The 12918-nt window shown below is 54.4% G+C and overlaps 1 protein-coding gene across 7 annotated transcripts in view; it reads left to right on the plus strand.

Moving 5' to 3' along the window:
• SHF (Src homology 2 domain containing F) overlaps positions 1-12918 on the plus strand; it is a 56394-nt gene that overhangs the window by 8446 nt on the left and 35030 nt on the right. For 6 of the 7 annotated variants that reach the window (XR_016439333.1, XR_016439334.1, XM_090029077.1 and 3 more), the window contains exon 2: positions 10881-11010. Coding sequence is in view for 5 of the 7 variants with exons in the window: in XM_090029077.1 (XP_089885203.1) it covers positions 10881-11010 (130 nt within the window). In the remaining 2 variants the exon portion in view is untranslated. Of the gene's footprint in view, positions 1-9933; positions 9952-10880; positions 11011-12918 lie in introns of those variants that run through there. The other variant, XM_090029080.1, reaches the window with a different exon arrangement.

Here is a 12918-nt window from a genome sequence, read left to right on the forward strand (position 1 = left end):
CTCATCTAGCCAGTATCAAAATCCCAGCCCCATATGTGCAGCTGCTGGGCTTATGATACAGAACGGCATTCTTGGCTGACCATGGACTCCTGCGCCCGTTCAACAGTGCCACCCTGGCATGCTGCCTCTGGTCTGTATACAGCACTTGGCATCCATTGTTCTTCAGAGCTGAGCTGTGCTGTGCCCTAGCAACCAACAGGTGCAGAGATGTGGTCCCAGTTAATTCTGCCCCTGAGTGTATCACTCTTGCACTGTGTGGTCACACACTTCATGTGCAATGGCACAAACTCTCTGGTGATGACACACGTATGGAGTCTGTCCTGCTCCCAGGGTGTCTAGTAACTAGCATCTCTCATTTTCAAGGCTTTTAATACATAGTTTTGGGGCTGCTATTACAAGCCTTGAAAACAGGGGAGATGGCCATCCCTCAGACTCACTTGCTCCCATCAATATGAAGGCTTCTGACAGATGCTTCTGTCACTGTCTCTATGTAGTTAGACATAGTTAGCCATGTTAGTTTGAAGTCAAGTAGAAGGCAGGGTAGGTTTGCACCTTAGGGACCAACCAAAGTAGATGTATAGCACAGGCTTTCATGAGCTGTAGCTCACTTCATCTATGCAGCTCACCAGAGTAAAATTATGTTACAAATAGACAGTGGGGCTGAAAGGTACTAAGCACTTGACACACTTAACCAGTGTGCAGAGAGCTTTTGTTTGTTATAATGTAAGCAGTGGGCATAAAAATTGGGACTGGCACCACGTTATATGGTTAAGAGAATTATGCCCTTATCTTGCATTCATGCAAAGGGAGTACGCTGTACCTTGCATTACAAACATAAGTCTGATCTTGTTCCTACCAAGCTTTCATTAGAAAAAAAAAAAAAAAGGAAAGAAATACTACGTTGCACTCCAGGCTGGGTGTTCCAGGTGCTTCCCAGACCCATTGTGAAGCATCTGATTACACACATTAGCCTCGCATTTTAGGCAGCGGTAATTCTGCAAAGAGCTGCATGTAAATCAGAGGGCCTGTGGAGAAAGGGTTTTTTTGCACTGGGGAGCCCGGAGAGGAGAGTTTGAACTTGGAGCTCTCCGGAGTGATTAGAATATGAAACAGAAGCACGCTCTTGCCATCTACCAGCGAAACATGGAGGATGGTTCACATGCAGGATGAGGCATTTAGTACATTTTTAAATGAAAGAATCTCCCCAAATGTCCGTCAGGCAGCATGAGGTAGGACTGAGCATGCAGCTTAAACAAACAGCAGCTCATTCGAACAAAAGCTTGGTGGCAGAAAGGGAGCCTGCGGTGAGGGTCCCATAGATGGTCTTAACTCTGATCTCGGAGACCCCTGCACTCTTCTCACCTGTCTGTCTGGGCCCCAGACTCACACAGGCATCGGCTTTTCAGTGCACTAACAAGGTTCTTTCTGTTGAAGGGCACGTGGGTGTTGCATTGGGTGTGAGTGTGTAGCTTCCTGGTCAGTGGGTGGCACAGCTCACCTGTGTGCCAAGCCCCAGAGGAGGGGTGCTGTTACAGCACAGCAGCAGCTGCTGCTGTTAGCTCTAAAGGGCCCTGGTTCAGTGCCCAGGGGAGAAATTAAAATAGTTATCATCACATGTGTACTAGCCTGGAGGGGTGGTGTGTGTGTGCATTGTTACATTTGCCTATGATGCAGGCACTGGCTGTGAGTAGTAGGGGGTCAGGGCCTGCATGGGAGTAGGAGCATGTACGCTTGTGTCAAGGCACACGTGATTCTAGGTGATATGTATTTGATTTTCAGCCATGTCTTTCTCACTCCCTCCCCTGACTTCTGTTTCATTTTGTTCTTGCACAAAGTGAACATAAATAATATAGCAGGACAAGCCTAACTGCTGTGTTGAAGGCCCAAGTGTATGTTCTCCCCCTTTTCTCCCCACATGCTGACATACCACGATGCAGACAAAAGGTGACATTTCTGAAAGCCGGAGTGATGCAGGGGCCCAGTCACGTGGGCACTATTGAAAGGAGCAGCCCAAGGGCACACGGAGCTGTTGCGGAATAGGCATTTAATCCGAATTACCTTTCAAGGATAGACAAGCCCTAAACTGGAGGTGCATTTGCTGGGGCTAGAGTGTGTGCGTGTGGGGAGGGGGAGGAGGGATTAGGGGTGAGTGCGAAGAGGTTGGGGAGAGGGGGTAGGGTTTTTAGGGGAGGAGTGGGGAAATTTGAAGGGATTGGGGGAACACACACAGACATATACTCTATCTCTGCTGCAGGGTGGGCAGGCAAGGGCGGGATGGGGATCCTGTCCCTGACAGCTGGAGCAGTCAGGTGTTGCCTGGGTATCTAGGGCATGCTGATACGATGACTCCCCACACCTGTGGCTTGCCCAACTGTTGGCCACCCAGGTGTTATGCCTCACTACTAGTTGGGGGCACTGCCAGTGCCATGCCAGTGCCTGTTTGCTTGCAGCAGCCTGCCTTGCTGCTCCTCACACAGGAGGCCTCTGAGGAGCTGCCCTGTCTGGGGCGCAGCCCACGCGCTGGAGGTCGCTGCCGTGACAGCCATGCTCCATAGCCCTGCTCCTACTCTTTGTCTGGGCCAACAGCTCCATGCAAACAATGCTGGAAGAAAGGACGCCACACATCTCTCAAAGTCCAGCCTTCAAATTAGGGAACACGAGATCTACAGTTGCCAGGGCAACCTTAATTTGGCCCTGCATGCCTCTCCATTAGGATACAATCTGTAATTGCCGGTTCCTGGCGATATGTCCTGCAGGAGCTGGGCTCGCTCCATGCCCAGGGAAGCAGGCAGCTGCTCCAGATTTCTTTTGTAGCTTCAGCGTGTCACGCGTGGCCTCCTCTGTATCTAACTGCAAACCTGGCACTGAATGTAGCATTGTTAACTACCTCCCAGCCTTTTTCATGACGCTTATGGTCTTGGCACTGTGTGATCTCCTCTGGTAGTAACAGGTTTATCTTTTCAGCCTTGCTGGAAGGGATGGCAACTAAGATAGGCAGCTAAGGTATGGGGGGAAGGGAAGAAAGTTGACGCTTGCTAAAGTTAGTATTTTAAGTCAAGGCCTCTGTGATCAGGTGTCCAGCACGGGCCATTTGGGGCCCAATTCCCCAGAGCTCTTAGCGGCTTGTTTGGCCAGGGCCTGGCAGCCCCTGAGTGATGGCATGGTACAGAGGGTGGAGAGGGAAAGGAGCTTGTCTGTGTTACAGATGAAGGAATGGAGATGGCAAGGCAGAGTCCCTTGTCTGAGGTCCTGTCACAAGCCAGTGGCTGAGTCGGGTCCAGACCACAGGCTCTCTGCTTGGCCATCCAGATCCTGCCACCCATGGCACTGGGCACCTCTCCCTTCCTAGCAAGTTCATGAGTGGTTGGGCACTCTTGGCACTTCAGGAAATCAAAGTCAGGCCTGGACACCCTGGGGATGAGGTGTGCCTATGCACTGACCCATTAGGGAAGTCTGTTTTCAGGGACTTGCCTAGCAGCACTTCAGAACATGGTTTTGGAGCTGTGGGGAGGATCTGGCTTTTGTGGAGAGGCGGCTGTTTTGTGCTGACCGATGCTTGCTGAGAAGCAGTGAGCCTAGAGCTGGGCTTGTCCTGTACAGACCAGATCTTCCTGCCTGGTATAATTGTTGAGCAAGGGAAAGGGGTGTGCAGGACTTGGAGGCTCAGGGCTCAGTAGAAGCATTGAGGCATGAACTCCATGTCTCCTGGTCATGAGGAGGCATCTTCACTTAGATGGGGAGAGGGGGGGTGGGTGCTCGCTGACAGGGCCAGGGGGGCACTGTGTATGCTCTGGGCTCAGAGAACAGGCAGGGCCTGTGGCAGCAAGCCCTGAACAGGCAGTTTGCAAGTGAGCCTTCAATGGGACATGGTGAAAGTTCATAACCAGTTCCCTAAGCCAAGCACATTTGGCTCCATTTGCACAGGACCAGCAGCAGGCAACTCCCTGGTGTTGGGAGCCTCTGCTGCTAAGTTTGAAAGCCTAAGACCAAGCTATAGAGGCATTGTGGCTCTTCAGAAATAGCATTGGAAGAGTTTCCACCATGGGCCCCACCTGCCTTGGAGCACAGCACCTCCCCATGACTATCAGCCCACCTGGCAGGCCTTGCAGTCAGGGGGCTGTTTCACCATTGGGTGTGTGACACTGTGAGGGTGGTAAGGGGGTGCCAATGCCTTGCACTTTCAGCCTGGCTGGCGCTGCTGCTAAGGCTCGGAGGGGCTAGGCTGTGTCCTGCCACCACCTTACCAGTTGTGTGTGCGAGGGGTTGGGGGGAGACCCTGACCCTGGCTGTCTGGGATCAGTGGGATGCCTGCCTGGCCTGGAAATAGTAACTGCCTAGCATTACCCTAAGGGAAAAGAGGGCAGGGCAGGGCAGGCAGGGGTGGGCCTGGGTCTGGGCTCTGCCCAAACAGATGTTACAGCCTTCCCCATTCCCACAGAAGCCCCACACCAACCTTCTCCACTTATCCCAGCCGGGGGCCTACCGGTGATTTATTGCTAGCATGAGAAAGGGAAGGCTTTGAACTTCCAGGAGGGAGGAGGGAGAGCACTTCTTCCTGAGAGGAAGCTGTCTTGTGGGGCCATGACTTCATTGCTGCCATCAAGGCTTCCCCCCTCCCCAGAGAAAGGCAAAGCAGCCCAGGTCCTTTCACAGCTACCAGGCCCTGGGACCCCACCTCTGCCCCTCCAACACCCAAAGACCCTGTGGACCGATTGTAGGGGCTGCCTTGGGAAGTGTGTGGTTCTCTGCTTTGCCTCCCTGTACTGAGCCCGTGCAGGATGAGGGCTGCATGGTAACAACTGGAGCATTTCTCTGGCTTGCTTTATGGCTGACTGCACTGCATGTGGGGCTGAGCCCAGACAGGTGTGTACATCCATACACAGGCCTGCCTGTTAGCATGTCAGGGCCTGGGCCTGACTGAACTGGGGGGGCATACGTGAACAGGATTGTGTGTTTACACAGCAAACAGATCCCTTGCCATTGCCAGTTCCTAGGAACATAGAGGCTGCCAGGCAGGCTCCGGCCCAGGGGCTGGTCAGGCACCAGGGCAGAGGCAGAATGGTGCCACAGGGAGCAGGCATGGGACACTAGCCCCATGTCTTCTCCTCCAGGGACAGATTGGTTCAGCTAATCTCCAAGGCAAGAGATCAGGTGTCCTTGAGGGAGGTTGGCACCACCCTGCCTTGGGTGTTGCATCCTTCCTCAGGCTGTCCAGCTGAGGTCACCAACGACTCATTCTGTCTTCTGTCTGGGTAATTTGCAGCTGAGCACTGCACTTTCTGAGGTGTGTGTAAAGAAACGGGCTCCATCTCTGGCTTCCCCTCTCTGTGCCTCAAGCCCTTATAGAGGGAAGGGCTGGAGATGGGACTTGCAGAGGGCAGGCATTGCTTCTAGCTTAAAGGGCTTCTCCCAGTTTTCTTAGGGGCCCACTGGCCAGCAGGCTTCCTCCCCATTGCTTTGAGCTGCACGTTGCAGCACTCTGGGCTCTGCTTTGCATTGCTTTTGGGGTTGGATTCCTTGCTAGGAGTCCAGTGCTTAGGAAGGGTCTGTAAACAAAAGCAAGAAGGTGTCTGAGAAGGCACTGGAGGGCAAGTGCCTCTTTCTAGGATGTTTCTGAGCAGCCAGAGAACAATCCCAGCAGATTTCCTGTCTCCTGATGCAAGCCAGAGGCTGCCTGTTCCTGGGGAGATGCAGTGGAGGTGTAGGAAGTCGCTTTACAGTTCTGTCTTGGGCTGCCCTGTACCTGAGAGTCCTCTGCCTTGCCTTCCCCTCAGGGTTTGGGGCACTGCAGCAAGTAGATGAGATCCTTTCCTCAGACAGGGTCCCTTCTGTATTGGCGCGCGCGCACGCGCACGCGTGTGTATACGTACAGGGAGGGGGGCTAGCTGCGAGTGCCTTCTGTACAGTGCTTCAGAACCATTTTACAGGGAAAACCTTGGAAAAATTTCAGTTTTCTAACAATGTTGTAGTGAATTGCTGGTTGCCTCTTTGTTATGTTCTCTCATGTTGCTGACATTAAACAGGCACCCAGAAATATGCATATGGGCATGCACTGGTACAAGTAGCTGGCACACACGGGCATCCTTAGGCACACGTTGCACAGGCATGTGTGTACACATGGGTGTAGATTGATGCACATACCCATCCCTGAGAGGCAACACGTTCCCATCTCGCCCTTGGAGTGGGTGGTTTTGCTGGCATCATGCCTCCTGCGTTCAGGTTAGACGCTTTCAAGCTGCCTAAGCTTTCAGGGGCTGTCCAGGCCCTGAGGGAGCAGGGGCCTGAGGAACCGGCTCCTTTGTGAGCCCGTAAGCAAGGCTTGTGCTCAGGAAAGCCAGCGTGGGAGGTGTTTATGGCTTCCAGTTCCTGTTCACTTTCCTACTGTTTCGAGGCTCTGGGGCTATTGTCATGCCACTCGTAACACAGGAAGGAAGAAAAGGGTTGGGTTTAAGTGGCTGACACCAAGCACGCGGATTTGTTTGTGAATGGCCCAGGCCTGCTGCATTCCGGGGGTTCTGGCAGACATAGCCTAAATGCACCCAGTGCCCTAGGGGAGAGAGAGAGGAAGGAACAAAAACGCAGGAACAAAAATGATGTGCAGTGTGCACTGGGGTGGCTGTGCAGGGCAGGCGCAGCTGGAGGTACAGTGTGGACTGCAAGGCCAAGCTGTACTGTGTGTGCACAGCTGGAGATGCAGCGAGCACTGGAGTGCTGGGCAGGGAGCCTACAGCCTGATATGTAGCACATACTGCAAGACTAGGCCGGTTGCAGTATACAGTAGGAGGTATCTTGCACACTGCAGGTGTGGAGTGGTTGCATGGGGCAACACAATGGTAACACTGTGGTGAAAGGGAGGATGTTACCAGTGACTGTTAGGTCTGGCAAACATCTGTGCATTGAAGGGAGTTGCTGTCCTGGGATCTTTCTAAGAGGAGGGATGTAGTCAGTGAGAAGGACATACTGGGGAAAGCTGTACAGGAGGTAGAAGGGGTTGTGGTGGGATCCTTTTTCCCTGATGTTCATAACAGCGTGGGAAAGAGGTAGGCCCTGCAGTGGAAGTAGCTGGGGACTGGTGTGGGGAGGATGGTACGCGCGGGGAGCAAATGGGGGGTGTTTATAAACGAGCATGGCTTGCTGCACCTGGGCACTGCCAGGCCAGGTGGCACCTCAGAGGTGCTGACATGATGCTGAATGCTCTGGAAGACAACAGAGGCTGGTGGATGGAGGCTCTGGATGCCCTGATGTGTGGATGGGGACAGCTGGAAAAGCAGGAAGTAGAGGGCTGGGGCAGCTGGAGAGAGAGGGAAGCGGAGTGACATGAGGGTGTAAAGAAGAAAGGGCAGGCTTGGACCAGGCCTGCTCAGGAGGAGAAGAATGGCTAAACAAGGAAAGGCCTCTCCACACCATCCTGTGGCACCTGTGGTGCCTTTACCAGTAGTTTCCTTTTCCAGTTTTGTTTAGCTGCAGCTGATGTCTTTGATGTCCATCTGTTACTAGGTTTTTTCTTAGGATCCTCAGAGGTCCCTAGCCATGAGGCAAATGGCTCTGACCCTTGTTGCATAGAACACAGCTTTCTGGTTGAAGTCAAGATCTGTGCAAGGCACCAGGCCTATGTGAGAAGCCAGGCCCCATGGAGGACAGGACCATGTCTGGTTCTCAGCACACCCAGCCATGTGAGGCAGATACCGTAACGTTGGGCCAGCAAAGCCTTTGACTAGGGGGAGACGGCTCTGCAAGTCTCTGCTGGCTGGATTGCCCAGCACAGTCTATCCAGATGGCAGCCCTGGGTCCCAGGGCAGACATTTGTCGAGAAGCTGGAGTTGGCCCAGACCCATCGGCTGTGACCTTGCTGCAGCCAGGACAGACGTGGTGTGTGTGGAGTTGTTCTGCCTGGTCCTATGCAGGTAAACCTTTAGGCAGGTGCAGCACCCTGTCTTGGTCTCTGCTCAGTCTATCTGGACTAGACTTGGGGCCATCTGATGCCAACTCTGCTCCTCCTGATTGTGGGTCAGCCTTGGGCTATGCCATCCCTCTGGTGTTGACGGCTAAAAGGGCCCTGGCTGCTGCCTAAGGCCCCTGGCAGCTGCCAAGGGGCCTCTGGAAGAGAGAAGCAATGAGCCTGGCCTGCTCAGGGCTCCCGGCTTAGCTCCTTGCCCCTCACTAGCTGTGCCCTTTAGCCACGAAACAGCCTAGCATGGTGGGCTGCAGAGTGGGGTCTGTGTGTCCCAAGAGAAGCCTCTTTGCTGGGAGATTCGTTGGGGGCAGGGGGGAGGCGCTGTGACCTCATTGAACTCAGGCACCCATATCTTCCTGTGCAGGGCTTGGCAGCCAGGTCTCTGCTCAGGGGGAGCTGTGACCCCAGCAAGGCCTGGAGGGAGACAGGGGTTTGTGCCATGGACTTAGCTGCCCATCTCCAACCCTTGTTCAGGCAGGAGATACCCCAGACCCTGGCTGGGCTATACATCCAAGCAGGGCCATGCCTGTGCTGTCTGTTCAGGAGCATGGCAGTTTTTGAAAAGAGCTGCAACAAGCTTCACCCCAAAAATGCTTGGCTACCTCAGTGTCTGTGTTCAGTGCCTGAGCTGGCTGGAAAGGGGAGCTGTCTTGCTTGTAGCCCCCCCAGAGCCATGGACCCCTGGGCCTGTCACAAAGGGCCTGTGTGCTCCAAGTGGCTGGCGCTGCTGTCCTCAGTGGCAGCTTGCAGTCATGAGGCAGCCCAGCTTGACCCCGGCTGCATGCTGTAAAAACCCAAGACAGACCACCCCTGCCCCAGAGAGCTTACGACCTAGGTATAAAACTGGAGGTAAGGACGGCTATGTGGAAGGAAACCATGAAACAGTATCAGTCAGCAGAATGGACAGTAAATAGGCTCGCTGCCCCCAGCATCAAACTATTGTTTTGCCAAGTAAGGCGTTTTGGGGGGATCCTACTAAAGCAGCATTGTGGGAGTCTGAGGGGGGAGCTCCCCCTTGTAAAAGCACATGAGAAAGCAGGGGGGCTTGTTTGAAACCACACTGAGGGGTAGCAGAGGCTGGCACAGGTACCAACTGGAGGCAGGAGACTGTCTTGGGAGCACAGGGCAGGACCAGACCATGAGAGACCCTCAGAACAAAGACATGCAGCTTGGATGTGATGCCAAAGGAAGAGGGGGAGCAAAGCAACAGGCTAAAGAAAGAATATCCACGGGAGGCAGGCTGGCTCCACAGCCCCTGCGCCTTGGTGGGAGGTGAGCAGGGTAAGGTGCCAGAGAGAAGGATGTTGCAGGAGTTGTCTGCAAGGATGGGAGCCTGGCCAGAGCCCAGCCGTGCAGAGGGACAGGAGCAGTGGGTCTTCAAGCTGTGATGCAGCAATCGTTGGTGAGGCTTAGGCACAGCCTGCCTGTGAGGCCTGAGGAAGAGGGCTGTAAAAGGGGGGCACCCTGTATCTGGGCAGGGGGGCATTGCTGGCCATGCTGAGGGAAAAGGGAAGTAGCAGGAGGAGTCTGGGTAGGAGGAGTCTTGCTGACAGCTAGACACCCATAAGGACCAGGCAGGGAGGCAGGCCAGCAGTTCGTTTTGCACAGGAGGCAAGCCTGGAGCAGGGGGTAGGGCTGGGAGGTGCCCATGCACAGATGGTGCTTATGTTTGTGTGGGCGGATGAGATTTCTGGGTGGCCAGCAGAGCCTTCCAGCAAAGCAGTTGCTGGGTGGGGAGGTGTCAGTGGGAGCCCTTTGCTCCTCCTCCCAGGCCCCTTGCACAGCCTAGGGAGCAGGGAGACAGCTGATGATACTATTTAATTCCTGGGAAGAGAGTTCATTCTCTGCAGATAGTTGGCAAAATATAGAGTGGGGCAGGAAGATGCAGCCTGAGCAATCTAGCTAATCCGTGGGAGCCTGCCATGCCAGCCCCTGGGAGCCCCAGCCCTGGCATGGTAGGGGATGGCACCTGTATGGATACAGCCAGCCCTTCACAAGTGGGTGAGGGTGCCAGCATCGTGCAGGGCTGAGGGTGTTTCACTCTGTGCCTGGTGTGCAGCTGCTGGGGGCTGACACTTCTGTCAGCAACGAGCTGAAACTAATGAGAGTCTGCAGCGCCTTCTGCTGCTCCATCCACTTGGCCCATAGCCCAATTTCTAGGCATGGTGACTGGACCCTTCCTACTAACACCGGCCCCTTGCTGGGTGCCTGGGAATGCAGCCCAGGCTGCAAGGTGACCCTGGCGCAGGGGCTATGAAGCCAGCCTGCCTCCTTCCTGGTCTAGCATCACTCACACCAGCCCCTGGTGGCTGTTTTGCCCATTTCCATGGTAACAGGCTTGTGCCCACAAATGAACTGGTGTTCTGGGGGCATTCCCTATCTGTGGGTCCTCACTCCCTGGCAGCCATGCCAGGTGTTCCCCAAACTTCACTGGCAGGGGAAACAAAACAGTCCATCAGCTCCCTTGGGGCTGTCCCTGCTTTGCCCCTAAGGCAGCTTTCAGAGCTGTCCTCTTATTGCTTGTGCCCACCCAGCTCTACAGCCATGACAGGACTGGGTCCTGGTGCGACAGGGCTTTGGGGGATACCTCCACACTGATTAAATCTGCTTGGGCCTTTGCCCTTGGCTTCACTGGGGGTATATTTCACCCCCAGATGTGTGCTGCAGCCCCCTCTGCCAGGGCTTCATGTTTTCCTACAGTGTGGTGACTCATGGGGCTGCCTTGCTGCCAGGAAGTAGCTCTCAGGCATTTTAGTAGCCTCCTCAGCTAAGCCCATGATGGTGTTTGTCGATGTCAAGTACTTGGAGTTGGCTCAGCCCCATCCATAGGCAGCTCACTGAAGCCTCCCTTCACAGAGCCTTGTCCTATGCAGACCAGGGGGACTCTGGGGTGCTCTAACCATTCCTGGCTTCTCCCTCTTTGCAGGTGATTGTGCTAGAAGACTATGCAGACCCCTTTGATGCTACACAAGTGGCTGGTGGCCAGGCAGCACAGGAGAAGGTGGCAGAGAATGATGGCTACATGGAGCCCTATGAGGCCCAGAAGATGATGGCTGGTAAGGGCAGAGTCTTGAGCTGAGGTCACTGTGTTGCTTGGCTCTTCCGGCTCCCAGCTTCCCTGTGGGTGGAGAATCTAGCCCACCCTGTTTCACATAGGCTTCTCACAAAGGCCAGGGATAGGTGGCAGGGGGAAGGAGGGCTTCTGGCTGCAGAGCTGCTGGGATTTTGCCAGAACTTGGCATTCCCTTCAGTGGCACATGGTAGGCTAGTGTGGGGGAGCTGCCAGGCTCTAGGTCACCACTTGGCAACCATAAGTGTGACTTGCAGGCTTGTGTTGCTTGTCAAACTGGGTCAAATGACATCATTTTTGGACCACTGGGTCCACACAATGCAGCATTAATTTAATAGGAACATGCAGTCTCTTGGGTGGTACCCAGGGGATGAATAGCAGGGTCTGCCAATAGCTTCTCCAATAGCATGGAGAAGAGCACAACCATTGCTATCTGGAAGCTGGCCCCAACCCCGCTTGCTCCCGGTCAGTAGCTATTGGATTTGGTGCTCTCAGGCCTGTCAGCAGAGTGGTGCGCTGCTCTGTAGTGTGTGCTGCTGCTTTGGGTGACAGTGCACAGGAAGTACCATGTAGCTTTATGTATTTGGTCTCCCCAAAGTGTGTGAGAGGCCCCTGAAGGGACCCACATGCCATGTTTCTGCTCATTACAGTCCCCCAGGTCTTGGCACTCTTCCATAGAAAGGGCTGTGGCTCTCTGGTCATGCCAGGCCAGGGTGTCTGCCATGGCAGGGTCACTGGCACTCCCGTGTACTGGTCTCAGGTAAGCCGGGTCTTTCAGAACTTGCCCCATGTACTGTTGGTACCGGCATTTGAACCATAACCAGAGCTGTGAGCAGTGTTGGGGTTCCAGGGTCACTGTGTACAATCTGTCTCTTTGCTCCTCTGCCTGGAGAAAGGAGAAAGGAACATTTCAATTCGCCCAGAGTAGCCAGGGGATGGCAGGGGAACCTACGGGGCTTGTGGGTTGTAAGAGATCGGCCTTTTAGTTACTGGAGCTTATTGCATCTTGCCCAGTGTCTGTGAGAACAAAGGTAGGGGCCCAGCTGGTTTGAAGGGAGGGGAAGATGGAGGGCCTTCCAGCCTGTTATGAACAGCCAGTAGATGAGCCTCAAGCCGCTGGGAACATGACGGTCTGAGAGGCTGCCTTGCTGTTTGTATTTCACAAGCAGGGCACAGAGGGGAGGCTAACATGAACATGTCTCCAAACAGGCTGCGCTTTTAGTGGCGTGCTGCACGCACATGACTTTGGGTCAGCCAGGGTCCTCGTTTCTACTCTGCAGCCATGTGGTTTTCCTGGAAGCAAATGGCTTGGGAAGGTTTGAGCAGCTTTTGCGGGAGGACAGCTGTTTCCTTGCTGAGGCTGGGGAGCTTCAGAGAGTTTGTCGGTACTGAATCTGGAGGCGGGAGTCTGTGCTTGGCAAGGTCTCTGGCATCTATTTGACTCCAGAGAAGTTTTTGAGTCAAGCTTTCCTGTTTCCAAAACCACCAGGGCTGGGTTTTCAGTGAGTAAGAAGACTTTTCAGCCACAGCAGCTGGCTCGTCACACCGCAGGGACTGTGGTTCTTCAAGGCGTTTTGTCCCCACCCCAAGAGGGGCCCAGAAATGTGTTGGGACCCAGTTCACCTCCTGAGTGGGAGCCACACAGGTCAGGATGCGAGAAAGGCCAGCACATTCAGCTGTTGAGCTGTGTGGCATCCACCCAAGGCTGAGGGTCACACAGAAAGCTCAGCTCCTGTGTTGCTTCCCTTCTGGTTTGTATGGTGGGTCTTATGAGGATGCTGCAGAAAAATGAAGTGGGAATAGTGCTGTCCTGCCTTCCCAGCCAGCTGATGCCAAGCAGGCCTTGCTCTGCTCAGAGCAGCATGGACTCCCACCATAGACCTGTTTGCTGCAG

Source organism: Crocodylus siamensis, chromosome 15, assembly GCF_052110815.1.
Source record: "Crocodylus siamensis isolate JL-2025a chromosome 15, ASM5211081v1, whole genome shotgun sequence".
Classification (NCBI taxonomy): domain Eukaryota; kingdom Metazoa; phylum Chordata; order Crocodylia; family Crocodylidae; genus Crocodylus; species Crocodylus siamensis.